General features: G+C 47.6%; 2 protein-coding genes and 1 long non-coding RNA gene across 11 annotated transcripts; 1 reads left to right on the top strand and 2 right to left on the bottom strand.

The window, feature by feature from the left end:
• Positions 1-1,037: 1,037 nt before the first annotated feature.
• LOC126993338 (zinc finger protein 157-like) lies at positions 1,038-3,923 on the bottom strand. The gene is made up of 2 exons (XM_050852347.1): positions 3,350-3,923; positions 1,038-2,740 (listed from the first exon to the last, which is right to left on the bottom strand). Exon 2 carries the CDS (start codon positions 2,439-2,441, stop codon positions 1,359-1,361), a length of 1,083 nt encoding a protein of 360 aa, XP_050708304.1. The 5' UTR covers positions 2,442-2,740; positions 3,350-3,923; the 3' UTR covers positions 1,038-1,358.
• Positions 3,924-5,569: 1,646 nt separating this feature from the next.
• On the top strand, positions 5,570-9,169 carry LOC126993343 (uncharacterized). 9 transcript variants are annotated; one of them, XR_007747633.1, is made up of 4 exons: positions 5,570-7,517; positions 7,549-7,598; positions 7,630-7,660; positions 7,816-9,169. It is a non-coding gene; the product is annotated as an uncharacterized LOC126993343 (long non-coding RNA). The 9 variants fall into 9 exon arrangements; XR_007747631.1 differs by lacking the exon at positions 7,630-7,660 and adding an exon at positions 7,754-7,784 and having other exon boundaries at positions 5,570-7,536; positions 7,568-7,598; XR_007747629.1 differs by having other exon boundaries at positions 5,570-7,536; positions 7,568-7,598.
• An 8,547-nt stretch (positions 9,170-17,716) lies between these two features.
• LOC126993337 (uncharacterized) lies at positions 17,717-22,475 on the bottom strand. Its single transcript, XM_050852346.1, has 2 exons — positions 21,306-22,475; positions 17,717-17,793 (listed from the first exon to the last, which is right to left on the bottom strand). The coding sequence occupies exons 1-2, from the start codon at positions 22,401-22,403 to the stop codon at positions 17,779-17,781; spliced, it is 1,113 nt and encodes a 370-aa protein (XP_050708303.1). The 5' UTR covers positions 22,404-22,475; the 3' UTR covers positions 17,717-17,778.
• Between the last annotated feature and the right edge of the window lie 36 nt (positions 22,476-22,511).

Here is a 22,511-nt window from a genome sequence, read left to right as displayed (position 1 = left end):
AATGCTCCTAATGAACTGTAGATCTCGTAATTGACTAAATTAACGTGTGTTGTCCTTCATGAGTGACAAAGTGAGAAATAGTGTTGGTTCATCCAGTCATATGGGGAAGAAAGAACTAGCGCTCTGACGGATTATGGGTGCAAGAATGTCAGATATCGCCAGATGAAGCCTATTGAGGGGACATTGACCTGTACATTGCCTTGGTGTTCATCTCTGTCACATTGGCCCTTAATTAACCCGGTAGCTGCGGGGTCATGTTTCTTAGGTTAGGTTAGGTTAGGTTAGGTTAAAAGCCCCTCTAAGCAATATAATGAGAAAGAATCATCACTCACACAAACCATTTCATAATATATATCAACGCATATGTGATCAGTTTATGCATCATCTATCTTGGGAGGTTTATATCATGGCAGAAATTTGGCCCGTCGCTGCTACACGGTAAAGCCACAAATTTGGCCCATCGCTGCTACCGGGTTAAAAATCATATACAAAATCACTAGGGGGTTGCAAAGTGTAAAATTGCTCCCTGACACTACTTTTCCGCTTGGTGGCGCGTCGGTCGATGAAGGAAACTTTAACACAGCATCATCGACTTTATTTCCTGATCATCAACTCAGGTCTGTACAGCATAGTAGCACAGAGTATAGAAAACCTAGGTGGCTGTACACACACACACACACACACACACACACACACACAGTCATGTAAACATTTCAACTCATAAAAAAAACACAGTTATTATGTACACAGTCACCTGAATTCTGGGAAGATATGTACACACACACCTGTCCAGACGCACATGAGGAAACGCACATACTCTGTTGACGTACACACACACAAAGAGAATGCATTATAGTGTGTGCATGTGTGTCCACTAAGGGCAAGGCATTAGATATCACATTTTGTAAGTTTGTTTGTCACTGAGGCTATTTGTTGGCTCTGAATTTTGGTAGACATGACAGTTTTAGCCAAGAATTTTTATTTTTCCTCAATTTTTTTTCCTTCCTTTTTTATTTTTGGGGGGAGGGGGCAATAAGTTTTCAAGAATGCTTTTTTTTCTCTTACCTTTATTCTCTAATTTCTACCTTTGTGTTGTTAGTGAATGTTCAACTTTCTGTCAGTCGTACGAGTATACTCTGCCACCTATATAGTCGGGAAGCAGTGGGTGTGAATCGCAGTATTTTGGGGTCGCAGGTGGTCGTTAGCAGGTCGTAAAGTCAGTGTGACTCTAGCTTTACCTTATGGTGATGCATCAAGGGAGCCGGCCGCGTGGTCAGGCCCGTTGGCAGAACGGCAGAACTGGTTAGAAGCTGCAAAGTGTTGCCCTCCATCACCACATACAGCAGCACTGCAGCAGATCATGGGAAGTGGACCTTCATGTGTCTGGCAATATCCTGCTTGGTCTTGAAATGTTTCTTACAAACATCACACTTGAACTCTCTCCGGCCAGAGTGTCTGAAGATGTGCTTGTTCAATTCAGACTTAATCATAAAGCTTTTGCCACACTCATGGCATTCATGAGGTCTTTCACCAGTGTGTGTAAGGGTGTGTGCGTTGAGGCTACTCTTCGTACTAAACCTTCTGCCACATTCATGGCATTCATGAGGTCTTTCACCAGTGTGTGTAAGGGTGTGTCTGATGAGGCTACTCTTCACACTAAATCTTTTGCCACACTCATGGCATTCATGAGGTCTTTCACCTGTGTGTTTGAGGGTATGTTTGATGAGGCCACTCTTCTCAATATACTTGTTGCCACACACATAACATTCATGAGGGCTTTCACCAGTATGAGTAAAAGCGTGTGCTTTCAGGCTGCTATCATGAAGAAACTTTTTGCCACACTCACGGCATTCAAGAGGTTTTTCACCTGTGTGTCTAAGGGTGTGTTTGTTGAGGCTACGTTTCTCACTAAACTTTTTCCCACAGTCGTGGCATTCATGAGGTCTTTCACCAGTATGGGTAAGGGTGTGTCTTTTTAGGTGACTCTTCACACTAAACCTTTTGCCACACTCATGGCATTCATGAGGCCTTTTTCCAGAGTGTATACGGTTGTGTGCATTGAGGCTAGTCTTCAAATTGAACTTTTTGCCACACTCACGGCATTCATGAGGCCTTTCTCCAGAGTGTGTAAGGGTGTGTTTGTTGAGGTTACTCTTTGAACCGAACTTTTTGCCACACTCTCGGCATTCATGAGGCCTTTCTCCAGAGTGTGTAAGGGTATGTGCATTGAGGTTACTCTTTGAACCGAACTTTTTGCCACACTCACGACATTCATGAGGCCTTTCTCCAGAGTGTGTAAGGGTGTGTGTGTTGAGGTTAAACTTCGAACTGAACTTTTTGCCACACTCACGGCATTCATGAGGTCTTCCTCTAGAGCGTGTGGGTGTACTTGGTGAGGTCACCCTTCCCAGGGAGTCTTTTCCCACATTTTTGGAACTCATGGTTTCCTTCACCAGTGTGTGCAAGGCTGTGTCTAGCGGACCTGTTCTCAGTCTCAAGTCTTCTTGCACTCAAACTTTTCCTTTCTTTTATGGCTGGAGGTGCCATAAGTAAGGTGGTGGTTCCTCTAATCACCCCTGACCTTCACACCAGACAGTCTGCTCCTGCTGGTCCCGGCCACTCAGGCTGCTGCCCAGCCTTGCAGCTACCACTGCAGCAGAAGTCAGCGGCAGCGAGGATGCAGGGAGCGCTGAGCACAGCACTGCCTCAGACCCTCACTTCTGCACCAGCACCGGCAGGGCTGTCGGGACACAAAGATCACAACCTCAAAGAAACACGCTTCAAAATTAATACCAAAAGCAGATGAAAATTCCAAAATTGTAACACAAGGATATCACAATTACTAGTTCTCAACAACAATATTGTGAAAACTAAATAAAATAAAATGAGGCAAATAGACCCAGAGTATTGAATTAACTGCCCTGGACAACTTGGAGGCAATCATGCAGCAGGCAGCTGAAAGGCACCTTGTACAGACCTACAGGAAAAGGGAAGGTGGACACGCAGAAGAGACAGAACGCCGCTGGAGAGCAGACAGCATGATGAAGGGCATAAAGAAAACAATTGAAAAGTGCAGAGAGCATCAACAACAAGTATTTAACGTGTATATAACACCAAAAGATGTGTGAAAAATTTACTAAAAGCTGCTGTATTGACACACACGAGAATCATTAAGAACAAGAATAGACAGAACCTCGAACCCACAACCATGGAGACAACCAAGCTACTCGGAGGCCAAGGAGTGAAGAAGAAAGCTTGAGAACTGCTTGGAATGGAAGCTTTCCCTGCCTTCCTCATTGGGTGTGATTCTAGAGTTTTGGCAGCAGCGACGCAATACAAGTCTCATTACCTCCACGTCCTCTTCTTCCTCCCCGGTGTGTGCAGGAGGTGGAAGGGAGGAGGTGGAGCAGCCAGGAACTCCACACACACGAGGGAAAGGCCATAAAACGCGTGAATTATAAGGAACCTCAAGGTGATTTGGTTCCCGACCCCGCCCTTGTGGTCTTCCTCTTCTTCTTCCTCTTCCTCTTCTCTATCGCTTCTTCTTCTTCTTCTCTCTTTAGCTTTCCTCTTTTTCGTTTCTTCTTCTTCTTTCTGTAGTTAAGTTTCTTTTTTATCGCTTATTTTTCCTTTTCTTATTATTTTTCTTTATATAGGAAGACAGGCTCGGGAGGAAGAAGAGGAAGACAGGCCCGGGAGGAAGAAGAGGAAGACAGGCTCGGGAGGAAGAGGAAGACAGGCTCGGGAGGAAGAAGAGGAAGACAGGCTCGGGAGGAAGAAGAGGAAGACAGGCTCGGGAGGAAGAAGAGAAAGACAGGCTCGGGAGGAAGAAGAGGAAGACAGGCTCGGGAGGAAGAAGAGGAAGACAGGCTCGGGAGGAAGAAGAGGAAGACAGGCTCGGGAGGAAGAAGAGGAAGACAGGCTCGGGAGGAAGAGGAAGACAGGCTCGGGAGGAAGAAGAGGAAGACAGGCTCGGGAGGAAGAAGAGGAAGACAGGCTCGGGAGGAAGAAGAGAAAGACAGGCTCGGGAGGAAGAAGAGAAAGACAGGCTCGGGAGGAAGAAGAGGATGACAGGCTCGGGAGGAAGAAGAAGACAGGCTCGGGAGGAAGAAGAGGAAGACAGGCTCGGGAGGAAGAAGAGGAAGACAGGCTCGGGAGGAAGAAGAGGAAGACAGGCTCGGGAGGAAGAAGAGGAAGACAGGCTTGGGAGGAAGAACAAGAGAAAGACAGGCTCGGGAGGAAGAGGAAGACAGGCTCGGGAGGAAGAGGAGAGGGAGGAAGGTGTCTCTGCCGTGCACATGAGAGGCTTTGTGTGTGTGTGTGTGTGTGTGTGTGTCAAGCCGTGCACATGAGAGGCTTTGTGTGTGTGTGTGTGTGTGTGTGTGTCAGTGCCCGTCTCCACTGCCTCTACCACCTCCCTTACCGTGTCCTCTGTTCCAACCTTCTCTAAATGTAAATCTCAATTCTCTATGTAAATCTATGTAAATCTGCCACCTCCCTTACCGTGTCCTCTGTTCCAACCTTCTCTAAATGTAAATCTCTAAATTATCTATGTAAATCTATGTAAATCTGCCACCTCCCTTACCGTGTCCTCTGTTCCAACCTTCTCTAAATCATCCCCCCCCACCCTAAATGATCAAGAGGCCATCCTTAAGCTCTCCTGCCTTCTCCTCAACCTTCCTCCTCACTTCTCCAATCCTGGCGCCACTCAAGCTCTCCACACCACTCCCCTCGGCCTGTTAATGTGTCTGTACTCAGTGATAAATTGTGTGTGATGGATGTTCAGTGTGCTGGAAATAATCGTTGGATATTTAATTTTGATACTATTATGAAAATATTAGACATGAAAACTGAACTAATGGTTATATGTGATATTATTCGTGAAAGAAATTAAGACACTCACTCACTCACTACGATGTTTGAGAATAAGTGCATCGAGGACTATTATTGAGGCTAACGTTGTAATTGTTGACGGCCCTCGCAGAGCACTGCATCAGCGGTGGAGCAGTGCCTGAAACCTCATCAACGTTAACGTTAACACCCCAACTGAGTCTTTATGTTCCTCACCATACTGTTTCCAACAACATGAATAGGGGGCATACTCTTAACCGCCTTCCTCACCTGCGGCCTGTCTTTCTGCTGTGCACACTTTTCACGCCCATCCTGAGCGGGGCATGAACCTCCGCCTGTCACGTCGTGAAGCCTGGTAGCCGCAGTGCAGGGCGGTGGGACACATCGTCACTGGATAATATTGCCAAGAGGGTGTACAGCCTCCTCTGGTGGAGTTAATACTTACAACATGTAAGTAAGCAGTAACAAGTGACCTCCAGAAAATAGTTTGGTTAATATGTAGGAGGAGTAGGCGTAGCCTGTGAAGCACAAGGGACATGTATTCTATATTGTTTATACCTCAGTGTATTCAAATTAATCTATTCAGCATCGGAAATGGTTTAGAAAATATGTTCAAAGGTTGGGGGGGGCGATACCCCCACTGTTAGCCCTTAGGTTACAAGTCTTGGTTGGTTTAGTTTAAAAATAATTTGTGACTGTTGAAAGAAAGAGAGAGAGAGAGAGAGAGAGAGAAACCTCACTCGCTCACTTGTACAGAAAACGGGTGGGTTAAGATTCGTTTTAGTACCGTGCCAGTATTTCCTTACCTACCTTATGAAACATCACTAGCTCTTCATAAATCTTTTCTACAAACATTCAACAAGCATGGAAACACTTTCAAAATCCAATTCAAGGACTTTTTTTTTCTTGTTGAAAATAGGGGATAATATTCACGAAATCGCAGCCTTGAGGATCCTCTGGCGGCGGCCACTGCGGCGGTGCAGCTGGATTTTCATTTGGACACCACCATGTCAGTGAGACACAGTACAGAACGGTATAGACTCAGGGTCAACCTGGAACTGGGTTTCAGAGCATTTGAGAAGAGTGCCCCGCGGCTCTATAATGAGTTACCCGGGACGTTAAGAACAGTGACAGTCTGGCAATCTTCAAGAAAGCGCTGAAGACTCACTTATTCACTAAATCCTACGACTTAACAAATATGAGGATTGAGGACAACTTTAGGTGCTAATATTACTGTTATAATGTTAGCGGCCCTGTGGAGCGCTGCCACGGCGGAGGACCGGGGCCCGAAACCTCATCAACGGTAAGAGGTACATGTACTATACAACGTGACGCTTGATTGTATAAACGTCATGTTGGTCTTCATCAACTCCACTGTGGCTGCTCCTTGGCGCGTGTTTGAAGGCGTGGTGAGCTGGGAAGAGGAGAGGGAAGGAAGGGAAGAAAAATAAGAAAGGAGGAGAGAAAGGATAGGAAAAGAAATTAGAGAGTAAATATGTTAACTAACGGACATTATATTATGAAGGAGAGGAGGAGGGCGCCACTCTACAGCAGTCAACGGAACACGTGCAGACCAAGACCAAGACAGGATGTAAACACGTCTGTCGCTACAAAGCTCCCGACTACTACTGCTACTACTACTACCCTGCTGAAGTGCTTAAGAAGTGACGTAATACTGGAAAGGAAAGTGTGAGTAAGTGAATAAGGGGAAGGAGAGGAGGACTTAGGAAGCGATACAAAGCGTTACAGGTCAAAAGAAGAAGAAGAAGAAGGCTCACCGCTGGGAAGGAACAGTGACTGGGCGTGTTGGCAACCACTGCTGTGAAGGGAAGGAACAGTGACTGGGCGTGTTCAGGGGTCAGTACGAGGTGGGTGGCTCATGTCCATTTCATGTATCCATGTATCCCGACACGCGGGCGCGGCTTCGCCCACTTGTCCCGCCCAGACAGCCCTTGGGTACGCTCGCCCTTGCAGTGTGTTCTCTCCTTGGTGACCTTTTTCATGGTGTGTGTTCCCTGGCGTGGTTCTGCCCCTCAATTCTTGGTTTGCAGTTTACCTTTCTGGTATTATTCTAGTGTTTGCCCATACTCACCCCTCGCAACCAAAATTGGCTAGGGGGCCATTGAGACTTCGAGGAATGCGGTGGTAAACATGAAATGTGTCACAAATGCAAAGTTTTTGAGTCATGTGGGGTTGAAAAATACCCTAGATGTAGGGGAATTCCTTAGTTACTTGGATGTAGGGAAATTTCATATATTCCTTTTTTTTTTTACACCGTACGGAAACCGTGCAATTTCACTCACTCTCCATACCAAAGGGGGGTTCAAGGGGGGCGAAGCCCCCTGTTTGAATATAAAGGTCATAATGAAGCATCTAAACGATAAGTGATTTACGTCATAGAAATCTTGCAACCGACTTATACAATTACGTATTCACTTACTGGTAGCACGTACCAACGCGTGAAGCAGGTTTGGTATCACGTACCAACGCGTGAAGCAGGTTTGGTATCACGTACCAATGCGTGAAGCAGGTTTGGTATCACGTACCAATGCGTGAAGCAGGTTTGGTATCACGTACCAACGCGTGAAGCAGGTTTGGTATCACGTACCAATGCGTGAAGCAGGTTTGGTATCAGGTACCAACGCGTGAAGCAGGTTTGGTATCACGTACCAACGCGTGAAGCAGGTTTGGTAGCAGGTACCAATGCGTGAAGCAGGTTTGGTATCACGTACCAACGCGTGAAGCAGGTTTGGTAGCAGGTACCAATGCGTGAAGCAGGTTTGGTATCACGTACCAATGCGTGAAGCAGGTTTGGTAGCAGGTACCAATGCGTGAAGCAGGTTTGGTATCACGCACCAACGCGTGAAGCAGGTTTGGTAGCAGGTACCAATGCGTGAAGCAGGTTTGGTATCACGTACCAATGCGTGAAGCAGGTTTGGTAGCAGGTACCAATGCGTGAAGCAGGTTTGGTATCACGTACCAACGCGTGAAGCAGGTTTGGTATCAGGTACCAACGCGTGAAGCAGGTTTGGTATCAGGTACCAACGCGTGAAGCAGGTTTGGTATCAGGTACCAACGCATGAAGCAGGTTTGGTATCAGGTACCAACGCGTGAAGCAGGTTTGGTATCAGGTACCAACGCATGAAGCAGGTTTGGTATCACGTACCAACGCGTGAAGCAGGTTCGAACACAGGTTACTTGTGTTCAATGTTCCTCAGTTACCTGTTAGGTCATAAAGTTCGGTTGGGGTACTTGGGGGGGGGGGGGTCCAGGGGGTGTCAAAGGGGGCAAAGCGCCCCCGTTAGTAGGTCATAAAGTTCGGTTGGAGTAGTTTAAGTATGCTCCCCCACCCAAATACTCCGACTCCCCGTGGGTACCCCAAGATCATTGGGGAAGGGGATTAATTTGGCTTCTTTACTTCTAAGTACTTCCGCCTTCATATTATGGTTGAGGGACATGTATTTTGTTTTTTTAATTATGATATATGGAGGCGTATTATTGTATTCTGGAGGCACGGAGTCAGTATCCACGATCACCGTGTATACTGGGAATACGAACCCGTGAAGCAGATTCAAAATGCGGTCAGTAAGGATTCACGTGTTCGAACAGCTCGGGCAGGAGGTTCGAGAGCCTTCACTTGCTCTAGAACCCGCAGTACTGTTTAAGGCGCGGCGTTGGACGGATCATGGCTAGCCGGTGGTTTTGCTTGTGTCAGTGATAAACAATGAAGATACACTGTGTTTGGTGCCACGGACTCTACTTGGAGGACAGAAACCTTGCGATGAGGTGACAACCTACTAGAGAGAGAGGGCATGAGTGTGGTGTAGGCAGTTTATGTGAGCGCACACAGCGCATATGGCCTCCGGCGCCACGCCAGATGGTGAGGTGAGCATCGTTTGGTGGGTTCACTATACTTCTCTCCCAAAACAAGCTTGGGGATCCAGTGAGTGCGTGGTTTCCGTATGGAAAAACTAAATTAGTCGCAAACACTCATTTTAGTGGTGGTGGGAGGAAAAATCCCTAAATGTAGGGAATTTCCCAAGATCTAGGGAGTTTTTATCCCCCCCACTAAAAAAAATATGCGCTTGTGACGGATTTCGTGTCCCCCACCCAAAACCCCGTGTTCCCACCAGGTCCCCAGGCTTGTATGGGGGGAGGGGGGAGTATGGGCAAACACTAGAATTTTACCCCCTTTCCTTTACAAGGTGTCCTTCAGCTGCCTGCTGCCTCCAAGGTGTTGAGGGCAGGTACTTCATTACTCTGGGTCTGTTTTGGCTCAGTTTATTTGGTGCAGTTTTGTGGCTGACAGCAGTAGGTAACTGTGATATATATATATATATATATATATATATATATATATATATATATATATATATATATATATATATATATATATATATATATATATATATATATATATATATATATATATATATATATATATATATATGTGTGTGTGTGTGTGTGTCTGTGTGCTTTGTATTACATTTTAGGAATTTGCCGATGCTTTTTATTTTGAATCCTGTTTCTGTGAGGATGTGATCTTTGTCCCCGCAGCCCCGTCGGTGTTGTGCAGAAGTGAGGGTCTGAGGCGGTGCTGTGCTCAGCGCTCCCTGTGTCCTGGCTGCTGCTGGCCTCTGTTCCAGTGGAGGCTGCCAGGCCGGGCAGCTGCCAGAGTGCCCGGGGCCAGCAGGAGCAGACTGTCTCTGCTGTGAGGGTCAGGGGTGACCAGGAGAGCCACCACCACCACCTTGCTGCTGGCACCTCCAGCCATAAAGGAAAGGGAAAGGTTGAGTGCAGGAAGCCTTGAGACAGAACAGCCCCACCAGACACAGCCTTGCACACACTGCTGAAGGAAACCATGAGTGCCAAGAGTGTGGGAAAAGACTCCCTGGGAAGGCTGACCTCACCAAGCACACCCACACACTCGGGAAGAAGACCTCATGAATGCCAAGAGTGTGGCAAAAAGTTCAGTGATAATAGTGCTCTCAACAGACACACCCTTACACACACTGGTGAAAGACCTCATGAATGCCAAGAGTGTGGCAAAAAGTTTAGCCAGAAGGATCACCTCAACAGACACACCCTTACACACACTGGTGAAAGACCTCATGATTGCCGTGAGTGTGGCAAAAAGTTTAACCAGAAGGGTAACCTCAACACACACACCCTTACACACACTGATGAAAGACCTCATGAATGCCAAGAGTGTGGCAAAAAGTTCATTAGGAAGAGTGACCTCAACACACACACCCTTACACACACTGGTGAAAGACCTCATGAATGCCGTGACTGTGGCAAAAAGTTCAGTAGCAAGAGTAACCTCAACACACACACCGTTACACACACTGGTGAAAGACCTCATGAATGCCAAGAGTGTGGCAAAAAGTTCAGTGTTAAGAGTGCACTCAACGCACACACCCTTATACACACTGGTGAAAGACCTCATGAATGCCAAGAGTGTGGCAAAAAGTTTAGCCATAAGAGTGCCCTCAACACACACACCCTTACACACACTGGTGAAAGACCTCATGAATGCCAAGAGTGTGGCAGGAGGTTCATTTCTATGTCTGTGTTGAACAAGCACATCTTCAGACACTCTGGCCTGAGAGAGTTCAAGTGTGATGTTTGTAAGAAACATTTCAAGACCAGGCAGGATATTGCCCAACACATGAAGATACACTTCCCCTGAGGTGCTGCTCGATGTGTTATGCATGTGTGTGTGTGTGTGTGTGTGTCCAGCACCTATTATTATTATTAATATTATGTGTAAACAGACATACAGATGTACGTACATACGCACACACACAAACAGTCTTTGTAATAAATTGTTCAACTTGAGAAAGGCTTGGTGTTTTTTCTTCCTTGTTTCTTTTTCCTTCATTTTATACTTTTTTTTTTTAGTTTTTCCTTCTATTTTTTTTCCTTCATTCTTTTCCTTCCTTGTTTTTTTTCATTTTTCTTCATTTTCAGGATTTTAATCTTTTCATTTTTTTCATTTTTTCATTTCAAAGTTTTGTTTTCTTTCACTTCTTTTTCTTAATGCTTTTATTTTTGTATAGTTTATTTCTTTTGTTTTTCTTCCCTTTTCATTTTCTCTCTCTCTCTCTCTCTCTCTCTCTCTCTCTCTCTCTCTCTCTCTCTCTCTCTCTCTCCACCTCATCAACCTCTCCTGGTCAGAAAGCCGCATTCCCCAAGCCTGGAAGACAGCAGTGATTCAGCCCATCCCAAAACCCAAAGATCCCGGCTCCTTGCGCCCAATCTCACTGCTCAGCTGTTTAGGGAAGACAGCAGAACGTATGGCACTCCATCGCCTACAGTGGCGAACAGCTGACCTCCACCCATCCCTCTTTGCATACCTTCCACAAAGAGGCGCCACTGACTGCGTAGTCACCCTCCTCACCCACATGCGAAGAGGCCGGGGTATTGCTGTCTTCCTGGACTTGGAGAAAGCATTTGAGCTAGCCTCCCCTCTGGCAATCCTCTCTGCCCTTGCTCGCAAGGGGATCGGGGGAAGACTCCTTGCATGGCTGAGAGAGTTTCTCCATGGCCGTGGAGGGCAAGTCCGCTTCCAGGGACATGTTTCGAGTCGCTTCGACCACATCAATGGCACACCTCAAGGCAGTATCCTCAGCCCCTTCCTCTTCAACGTTCTCATGGAGGAGCTGATGAGCGTTGACTACGGAGAGGGGGCTAAGCTCCTCTGCTATGCTGACGACCTTGCCCTAGTCCTGAACCACCGAACCTGTCTCCATCAAGTTCCACACGCCCTCAACCAGCTCAACAGGAAGTGCACAGAACTAGGGCTCAAGATCAACTTTGAGAAGTCCAAGGTCATGCCAGTTGGCATGCCTTCCCCTGAACGGCCCTTCCAAATAGCAAACCAGGACCTCACCTACACTACCACCCACCAGTACCTGGGTGTCTGGCTGGACAGTCACCTTCGGTTCGGCACTCAGGTACGCTATCTAAGAGAGCGCAGCAACTCGCACCAACATCCTGCGAGCTCTGTCCAAACAAAACACGGGGGCATCCTATCGTGTCTTACGCGCCTTCTACACATACGCCATACGGTCTATCATAGACTACTGCGCTCCTTGCCTGTGTTCGCTCTCCCCTGCACTCACAAAGAAGTTAGAGGTGGCACAAAATGACGCTCTCCGGGTCATCCTAGGAGCCCCGCCATGGACCCGCCTGACCAACCTTCGCCTGGAAAGTGGCTTCCCATCACTCCACCACCGCATCCTTGCCCGAACATCCACTGTAGTTGGGAAGTTCATGAAGCAGCAACCACACGGCACAGTCTCCACACAGCTGCTTCATGCCTTCCAGAGACCACCACAAGCCACTCCAGACGGGGACTGGATACATGATGCCGCCGACGCAGTCCGTCACTTGGAAGTGGAGAGGCTTGTCTGCAGTGGCTCAGACCTGCCACACCCTGGCTACCACTCCCCTCCACCCTGGGTTCCTGGTCCATTCCAGATGAGCCTCCCTACCACCTCAGCTCCTAGGGCCTCTCACCCCATCACCCTCCGCCAAGAGGCTTTGCAGCGCGTGGCTTCGATGGACAACAGGACTGCCAGCCACTACTACACCGATGGCTCGCTGGGCGCCGATGGGTTTGTGGGGGCTGCCTTTGTGTGCGGAACCCAGACAGGACTGTGGCGCCTGCCACCGCAAGTCTCCATCCTGCAGGCAGAACTGGCAGCCATCCTCTGTGCCCTGCGTCACGCCACTATTGATATGAACACCACCATCATCATCCACTCCGACTCGCTGTCAGCCTACCAGGTCGGTATTATTGTAGGAGTACACCAGTCTAGAGATGGCTTTTCTTACCCTGACCATTAGAAAGAGCTCCGCATTCTGAGTAAATTCATCCCCATAAACACCCCTCGGAAATCATTTATAACGGAGGGAGGGAGGGAGGGTGGTCAAGGCCAGTGACGACGAATAAGGTAATGTAACCGTTAGGTTAGGTTAGTTTTAGGTTAGGTTAGTGTTAAGTTAGGTTAGTTTTAGGTTAGGTTAGTGTTAGGTTAGGTTAGGTTAGGTTAGGTTAGGTTAGTTTTAGGTTAGGTTAGGTTATGTTATGTTAGGTTAGGTTAGGTTAGGTTAGGTTAGTGTTAGGTTAGGTTAGTGTTAGGTTAGGTTAGGTTAGGTTAGGTTAGGTTAGGGTTATGTTTAGTTTAAATGCACCTGTGTGGACGAAACTAGTTTTTTCTGGTAGATTTCGGTCTGTTTTGAATGAATGTGCTCTAAATTTTTTATCGCAAATCATTAGTCTCTTGGTTGGAAGGGTAAAAAAAAACACGTGATTTGCGATAGAAATGACACGCATATTCATTCAAAACAGGCCGAAAACTACCGAAAAAAACTAGTTTCGTTCGGAAATGCGAGACTGGTGAAGTGCTACAAATTTACCCAAGGTCCTGCAGGCAATGAGCGTCAGAGACAACACTCGGCTCATAACCACCATCCTCCATGAAGCCAACACCCTTGTCTCACTGGGCAAGAACATCATCCTGGACTGGGTGCCAAGCCACGTTGGTCTGAGAGGGAACGAGAAGGCTGACCGTGCTGCTGCCACGGCTCGGTCCCTTCCACAGATCACCCTCCCCCTTGCCCCCAGCCTGTCCTACATTAAGAACAAAGCATCCCAGGCGGCCCTCTCACTCACCCGACTAGAACACGAGGCCGTCCTGGTTCAGGGCTCTGCCTCTGCCTCGTGGTACAGCACGGCCACCCACCACAAGCCCGTCATACAGCTCCCCCACACCACACCCAACACCATCCTCGCCTCCATCCGCCGCCTCAGACTCGGGTTTGCCTGCTACGAGGAGGTGGCAAACAAGGATACCCCACCCTGCCCCCACTGCTGGCAAGCCACCCGTAAACCTCTGCTGCACTACATCCTGGAGTGCCCCCTCACCACCCCGCTGCACCCGCCCGGCCCACAGCTCCACCCTGACGACGACACGGCTCCCCAGACAGCAGCAGAGCGAGTGAGCCTCACCCAAGACTCCACCCTGGCAGAGGTGGTGGCAAAATTCCCACCTCCTCGATAAGCTGAAAACTGAAGACATCCTCTGACGGGCCCGCCGGCCCGTGCCCTCCCCTGGGAGGACAAATCAACAACAACAACATTCTCTCTCTCTCTCTCTCTCTCTCTCTCTCTCTCTCTCTATATATATATATATATATATATTTATATTTATATAAATGGCGGGGATCAGGTGGCAAGACAGGGCGTCCAGTGCAGATGTAGCTAACAGATGTGGAGTAGAGGACCTGGAAACAGTGCTCAGAAGGGAAAGACCCCGATGGTTTGGACATATGAAGAGAGCAGGGAAGGATACAGTGCTGGGAGTTTTGAAGAGAGTGGAGGTAGAAGGAAGGAGACCAGATGGTAGACCTAGGAGAATGTGGAGAAGGTGTATACAGGAAGCCTTGGCACTGATGGGATTGGATGAGCATCGGGCAGAAGACAGAGTGTGGGAGGTGCCGGAGATGATGAGGGTGGCACTGATGGGCTGGGATGTGAATGGGAGGGTTGCAAGAAGGGAGCGGGAATGGATGCTGGTGTGTGGGACTGAGTGCTGAAGCAAATGAGAGAATTATAGAAGCCATGAAGAGTTTTCTGGAAAAGATATGGTGTGCAAGACATAGGGAATTGGAAGATTTGTAATGGATATGCTTGTTTTGTTTTATTTTATAGGTTGTGCCGATGCGAAGGCTGAATCTCCTTGATCTTGATGTCACAGGTGGCTCGGGAATATCTTTACTAAACAAAAGAAAATTATGATAGAGAAGGCACAAAAGCTGGCCAATCTTACATACTCAATCATAGCGAAAAGCTGTCATAAAATCACCGTAGGGAAAGCCTATTGGAAAAGTGTGTGCCTACCCTCAATTCTATATGGAGCAAATGTTACAAATTTTTACTGAAAGAGATATCCAACAACTACAGATCATTGAAAACAGTGTGTACAGGCATATATTGGGAGCACCAAGATTCGCCCAAACCTGCACGCTGCGAGGTGAAGTTGGAGCTTCAAGCATGAAGAAGAGAATAATGGAGGGTAAATTACTATATCTGAAATCTATCATAGACGCATACACCACAACAACACAGGAAAATCTAACAAGAGAGGAAGATAACAGAAACAACTTGTTAAAAGAAGTATATAAAATGGCAAAAGGAAATCAGCAAAATTGGATAAAAAACATCAATAAGTACTTAGAATGCTCCAAGCTAACTCTGAGAGATATTGGAAAGTTAAAGAAAGAAGAAATTAAGGAAAAGCTGAGGAGCTGGGACACAGAAGAATGGAAACAAGAAGTCCAAAGTAAAAGAAGCCTTGAATTATATAAAATATACAAGCCTGAAATAAAATGTGAAGAACTTATATACGACAATACACCATCATCAGTTACACTCTATAGAGCCAGAACAAATAACCTAGCACTCAATGATAGGAAAAGATTCTACAATGAAGACAAGAACCTCCAGCACTTCCTGTTGTATTGCCCGGGGTACCAGGGCGAGGGCGTGCGCCGGGCAGTGCAGGCGCCGCCGCTGCCGCTGCCAGCTGCTGCAGGAGAACATATCGCGCCGCTTGGATGCCTCCTCTTGATTGATTGATTGATAGTTTATTGGTGCAGGTAAACAACAAGGGAGAAGGGAGGAACATGCCATCCCAACCCCCAGGCAGGACAGAGTGAGATTATACAACTATTAATACATGTGTAGGTAGCACCATGAAATTAAAAAGATACAATGGTAGGAAGGAAAGCACAACAAGGGAGGGGGCGGTACCTCCCCCTGGACAATAAGACAATAAAATGTGGGGACGGAGAACATTGCCCAAGCACTAGATGGGAATGAATACAGAGATAGAGTAAATACTAGTCCTTAAAGTAAAATACTGCAGAGATCACAGCCTTGTATAGCACGGCAGTAGTTCAGGCTGCCACACACGGCATCACCACCTTGGGGCAGACTGAGGGTGTTCCTTGAGGATAGCAGGGAGGACATCATGGTTCAGGAGCCAACAAATTGTCTGGGGCAGGTCAAGGCAGTCCCGTGGCTTAAACTTAGCAATGAGAGGGCATTCCATGACATAGTGATGCAGTGTGTGGCCCCTCGGCCTGGCACAGAGCGTGCAGCAGACACCAGGGGAGTTACTAACCTCCCAGTAGTACCTATAGCCTAGCCTAAGGCGCATTGCTACCACATCCTGAGGGGCACTGTGTCGCCCATAGGGGTAAACACAGCGCTGGGAGACACTAACATAGTGGAGGCTGTTGGCGCTGCCATTGTCACAGCAGTGTCTGAGTTGGGTAGCAATGCTATCACGTGAATAATGCCTAAGTCTATTCTTAACATAGCTAAGCGTATAGTCAGTGCCAGGGTCCACTGTGTCATCCTGAAGGGCTCGTCGAGCAAGGCAGTCTGCCTTCTCAGTGTGCTGGATGCCCACATGAGAGGGCACCCAGGTGAAGTGGACCGTGGCACCTGTGGCCTCAAGGGCACGGACGGCAGTCAGGCACTTAGCTACAAGATCACAGTCGGCAGGGGAGGAGGACAGAAGTTCATGCAATGCAGCCTGGCTATCGACAAACAAGTAGACATTTTCGTGCAAAGCTGCTACAGTGTGGAGAGCCTCAAGGATGGCATACAGCTCAGCCCGGGTCGAGGACAGGTACCCCGGCAGCCGCCTGGTAACCTCAATGTCAGTGTACTGGGTGGGGGAAGCGTAATCCCGGATAAACACGCCACAGCCCGACCTGCTGCCATCTACGGAGCCATCACAGCCTCCTCTTTACCGACGCAGAGAAAAATAAGGACAATATACACAGAATGTGGTTATTACGGGAAAAGAGAAGACAACAAAAAGAACAACAAGCTGCAGTGATAGTAACAGCAGTGACAGAAGAATAAATCAAGACCGAGAGAACACTAGGAGCTGCCGTTGCAAAGGCAATAGCTCCACATCTACATCTACATCTACATTTCTCCCCAGCCAGGCCTTTGTATCGGCAGCTCGTGTGAAAAGAAAACAAAAAACATGCGGAAAGTCTATGTTCTCGGGGCAAGATATCATTCCCTATATCTTGCACTCCACATGCCCTCCAAGAACGCTTTCACTGCCTCAATCACTCGTCCACTCGTCTCTCCACTCAGCCCCACCATCCACTCCCTTGCCGTCCTCCCGTTCACTCCACGTCCCATCTCACTCAGAAACACCTGCATCATCTTCGTTCTCTCTCTGTCATTCTTCTTATATTCCAGCACTATAGTATACATGCTGTACAGTCTCATCCACACCCCTGTCACACTTTGCTGCGGGACTCAGACCATCTATAGTTCCTTGCATTCACATCCAGACACTGCGCTCTAGCACGGAAAAGATCACCTCCCAGGCTTCCCTCATACCACACCTCACACTTTGGGGCCTCTTTCTCCCTATACCAGTCGAGAGTTTCCTTTCTTTCCATCTCATCCTTCCACTTGCTCAATCCCTCATCTTTAACTGCCATATCTATCACATTCTTCCACTTTCTTACATCCCACTCAAACCCCTCTCCATTTCTGGTTGTTATTCTCCATTCAAACACATTCTGTCTATCTTCAAAGGGTCGGTACACCCACCTACTTAGCATAACATTCCTGTCTATCATTCGCCCACATTTATTCGCCCATTTGCCATCTCTTATATTCCACAAGTATACTTTTCTTGCTAATCTTGCATCCTCCATTTGTTCCAGTCTCACTTTATATCTCAAGGTTGCCTTTACTAGTCTTTCCCTAAACGTGCTCCATCCCATGTCACTAAGAGCCTCTACTGCACTACCTGAGTCTTGATCTTGATCTTGATCTTGATGTCACAGGTGGCTCGGGATTTCTCCCCAGCCAGGCCTTTATATCGGCAGCTCCTGTGAAAAGAAAACAAAACATGCGGGAAGTCAATGTTCTCGGGGCAAGATATCATTCCCTACATCTTTCACGCCACATGCCTTCCAGGAACTCTTTCACTGCCTCAATCACTCGTCCACTCGTCTCTCCACTGAGCCCCAGCAGCAGCACCATCCACTCCCTTCCAGTCCTCCCGTTTACATCACGTCCCATCTCGCTCAAAAACACATGCATCATCTTCGTTCTCTCCCTGTCATACTTCTTGCATTCCAGCACTACATGCTGCACAGTCTCGTCCACACCCCTGTCACACATCTGGCATACTTTGCTGCGGGACTCAGACCATCTATAGTTCCTTGCATTCACATCCAGACACTGCGCTCTAGCACGGAAAAGAAGATCACCTCCCAGGCTTCCCTCATACCACACCTCACACTTTGGGGCCTCTTTCTCCCTATACCAGTCGAGAGTTTCCTTTCTTTCCATCTCATTCTTCCACTTGCTCAATCCCTCATCTTTAACTGCCATATCTATCACATTCTTCCACTTTCTTACATCCCACTCAAACCCCTCTCCATTTCTGTTTGTTATTCTCCATTCAAACACATTCTGTCTATCTTCAAAGGGTCGGTACACCCACCTACTTAGCATAACATTCTTGTCTATCATTCGCCCACATTTATTCGCCCATTTGCCATCTCTTATACTCCACAAGTATACTTTCCTTGCTAATCTTGCATCCTCCATTTGTTCCAGTCTCACTTTATATCTCAAGGTGGCCTTTACTAGTCTTTCCTGAAACGTGCTCCATCCCATGTCCCCCCTAAGAGCCTCTACTGCTGCAAACCTTGGTGCATTCAGTGCCATTCTTGCTACCCTATTCTGCCCCACTTCCAATTTTTCTATCTCACTGTCATTCCATGTCATCACATCCATTCCATACATAATGCTCGGGACAGCCACACTCTTCCAAACCTCACGGATGACATCATACTTGCTCGCTCTCATCCTCGCTGCACTCCCTAAACGGCCTACCCACTGGTTTGCCATACTTATCTTTACATTCTTGGCCCTGCCGCATCCATTTACCTCCATCCACACCCCTAGATACTTGTATTCTTCCGTCTGTTCCAACTCATCCCCTTCCAGTCTCCAAGTTGTTTCTCTCTCATCCTCTGACCTATTCACTATCATTACTTTGCTCTTCTCACTACTGAACCTAACCCCAAAATCCCTTCCATAACCCCTACCACATCTAGGAGACTCTGTAGTTCTTCAGCAGACTCACTCATAACCACCACATCATCCGCATACAACAACACACATACTTTATCCTCTCCAATTCTCACTCCTGCATTCATTCTCCTCATTCTGACTGCTAATTCCTCTGTGAAAAGACTAAATAATGTTGGTGATAATATACAGCCTTGTCTCACCTCTTTCACTCTTCACCCAACCTTTCTCTAGATAAACTAGTCTATACTTTTCTCATTTACCTACATACATACTTCTAATTATGTTAAAAATATTATCACTCAGCCCAACTTTTCAGGCACTCTGCATAACACATCTCTATTCACCCTGTCATAAGCTTTCTCTATATCTAGGAAGCCTAAGTACAGTTTCCTCCTCTCTCTTTTCCTTTCAATCAGCTCATTTACAACAAACATATTATCTTCTGCTCGCCTGTCCACTGGAATCCGTTCTGCTCCTCACCCAGCACCCTGGCACTCTCAATCCATTTACACAACCTTTCATTCAACACAGCACTAAAGATTTTTCCTATTGAGTTTACCAGAGAGATTGGCCTATAGTTCTTTAATTCCTGCTTACTCTTATGCCCGCCCTTGTGGATCAGAGTCACTCTACATTCATTCCATTTACTTGGCACTCTCTCTTCTTCCCATACCTGGTTGAATAACTCAGTCATCCTCTCAATCACAGCCTCACCTCCATTTTTATACAACTCATACGGGATCTCATCTGGTCCTGCAGCCTTACCATTCTTCTGTCTTTTCACACATCTCTCAACCTCCTCCCTACTGATCCTTTCATTCAGCTCATTTGCATCTTTCCTCTCCATAGTTACACATCCTTCTCTCACCCCAAATACTTCCCCTACTCCTCCTATTTCTTCCCAAAATTCCCTAATTGACTCCCTCATTTTCTCCTTATCTGTAATTTTTTCACCATTCACCTTCAGACTTTCCACATTCTCACTGTCACTCATCCTCTCACCTCTCAGGAATCTATACCACTCACGACCTCCCTCAAGCCCTTTCTCTCTCAGGGTCTGAATCACACTTCTTTCACACTGAACCTTTGCACTCATGATCTTTCGCTTTGTCAGTCGTTGGTGTCTCACGTAGCTTTCCCATGCATTCTGGTATTCACCCTCAGCTTCTTCGCTTTCTTGCCTCCTTCTCCTCATTCGTCTACACAGTCTATTTAGTCTCTTTCGTTCTTTCCTAGCTGTCCCAATATCATCGTTCCACCACGGTTTCCTTACACGCTTTCTACCATTCGTTCTCACATACCCTACATGTTGGACTGCAGCTCCTCTCACATTCTCTACGAGCCTTTCATTCAAAGCGTCCACATCATTCAAACTACCCAGCTCCCAATTTCTTTCACTCAAGTCTACCTGAAAATTTTCCCACCCTACATCTCTCAGTCTCCACTTCTTCTTCCTGTCCTTTTCTTTCATTTCATTTCTACCTTTCAGCCCGCACTCCACGGTCAACATATTATGGTCAGACACAATATCAATCATTCCCTCTTCATCTATCCACATACGAGACACACATTCGCGCATTCTCCCATTTACCAGTACATAATCAATCGCAGACTCCTGATTTCTTGCACTCCAGGTCACACGTCCCTCAGCCAGAGTTTCATTCAGGTTCTCTAAGTTCATTTCACTTACAAACTCAGCTAGCATTTCTCCATTCCGATTTATACGTTCACCTAACATACCTGTATGTGCATTCATATCACCCATAACAATCACTCTCTCCTGCATGCTCTCTCACAACTTTTCTAAGAATATTGTACTTTCCCTGTTTTCCTTACTGCTCTTTCACCTTCTACAGTCATATACACAACAACCATAACTACTCTTTCTAGTCTGCCCTTTTTATTCTTGCATTCCACACTCACGGCCAATACATCTTCACTGCTAGCACTGTTACCTACATCTAGCTCTTCCACCTTCAGATTCTCATTTTTGCGGTGGAGGAAGGCTACGCCTCCTCCCATAGTCTCCTGTTTCTTTCGCCCCTTCCCAATCATCACATACTCACTCCCCTCAGTCTGCACGTCACCTCTCAGGTGTGTCTCAGTCAAGCCTATTATATCATACTTCCATTCATCCAGTTCCTTACTCATGTCCTCAAGTTTGCCCACACCCCAACCTCTCACATTCAAACATCCAATCTTCATACTTTCACTTGCCTGGGTTGTATCCACTCCTCCGTAGGTCATTTATACCCGTTCAAACTGTCCCCACTGCATACAGTGACTTCATCCGCACCCATTCACGCAGGCGCTCCCCCATCCTCCTGTTCCCGTTGCCGCTCAGGTGCACGCCATCCACGTCGAACGCTGCATCTCCCCTCAGGACTCCGTCCATGTCGATGAAGCTGACGTCGCCCTTCTTCCCTCGCGTCCATTCAATCTTCATCTTCATCATTTCTTCTTGGATCCTCTTGTTTGTAGATCGGCGCAGTCTCTCGTACTGTGGTCCTTCCCTTGGGCGTCTCATAATTCCCACAACTGCAACCTTCATTCCTTTTCCTTCCACTGCCTTCACAGAGTCTACTACGTCCTTCACTGTGTCTTCCTGTCCGACGTACTCCAGGGCGTTCCCACCACCCTGGACGATCAGCAGTCCGTCTTTCAAGTCGGCCGCATCATGCTGCACTCTTTTCTTGATGTTCCTGATCTGGGCACCACTCATGCTGGTGCAGCCACTGCCGTCCATGTTGCACTTAACGTGCCAGTGCGCATTCTTCATCATACTGTCTCCAATGATACGGATGGGGGCCCTCTTCACCTTCATTTCTGTTGTCCGTCTAGGCCTTGCTGTTTCTGTCGCTTGGTCTGGTCTTTCCTTGAGGGTCTCAGCAGTCTGAACCTCTCTCTCCACATGGTCCTCCTTGGGGGCAGCCACGGCTGTTGTCTGGACTCCCCTGTCCTCCAGGGTGTCCTTGGGGGCAGCCACGGCTGTTGTCTGGACTCCCCTGTCCTCCAGGGTGTCCTTGGGGGCAGCCACAGCTGTTGTCTGGACTCCCCTGTCCTCCAGGGTGTCCTTGGGGGCAGCCACGGCTGTTGTCTGGACTCCCCTGTCCTCCAGGGTGTCCTTGGGGGTCGTCTGGACTGCCTTCTCCTCGTTGCTGGTCTCCGTCTGCACGTTCTTGTCCGTCTTCTGCCTGTCTCTTCGCCACTCGTCCTTCGTCACGTTCTTGCACGCCAGGCATAGGAAGATGAGCAGGGTGTGCTGCAGGAGCCGCGAGTTGGTCTTGATGTCCACGCACGGCTGGTGGCACCACACCTCACACCTCTCGCAGCACACACCGGCGCTGCCCCTGCCCACTCCCTTGCCACACACGCCACAGTCACTCACACCCATCTTTTCAATGGTTAAAGGTTCTCATCACAAAACTGCAGGTTACTTCTTCAAAAACACTCGGAGCCGCTCACACACGTCTGCTCTCTCTCTCTCTGTGTAGTCTTGGCT

Source organism: Eriocheir sinensis, unplaced genomic scaffold, assembly GCF_024679095.1.
Source record: "Eriocheir sinensis breed Jianghai 21 unplaced genomic scaffold, ASM2467909v1 Scaffold602, whole genome shotgun sequence".
NCBI classification, from domain to species: domain Eukaryota; kingdom Metazoa; phylum Arthropoda; class Malacostraca; order Decapoda; family Varunidae; genus Eriocheir; species Eriocheir sinensis.
The sequence above is the reverse complement of the archived record's forward strand: the minus strand, read 5'-3'. Positions and strand labels throughout refer to the sequence as shown.

Excerpts from the sequence above, each read along its gene's own strand:
- LOC126993338 (XM_050852347.1), bottom strand. The coding sequence starts at position 2,441 with ATGAGTTCCAAAAATGTGGGAAAAGACTCCCTGGGAAGGGTGACCTCA.
- LOC126993337 (XM_050852346.1), bottom strand. The coding sequence starts at position 22,403 with ATGGGTGTGAGTGACTGTGGCGTGTGTGGCAAGGGAGTGGGCAGGGGC.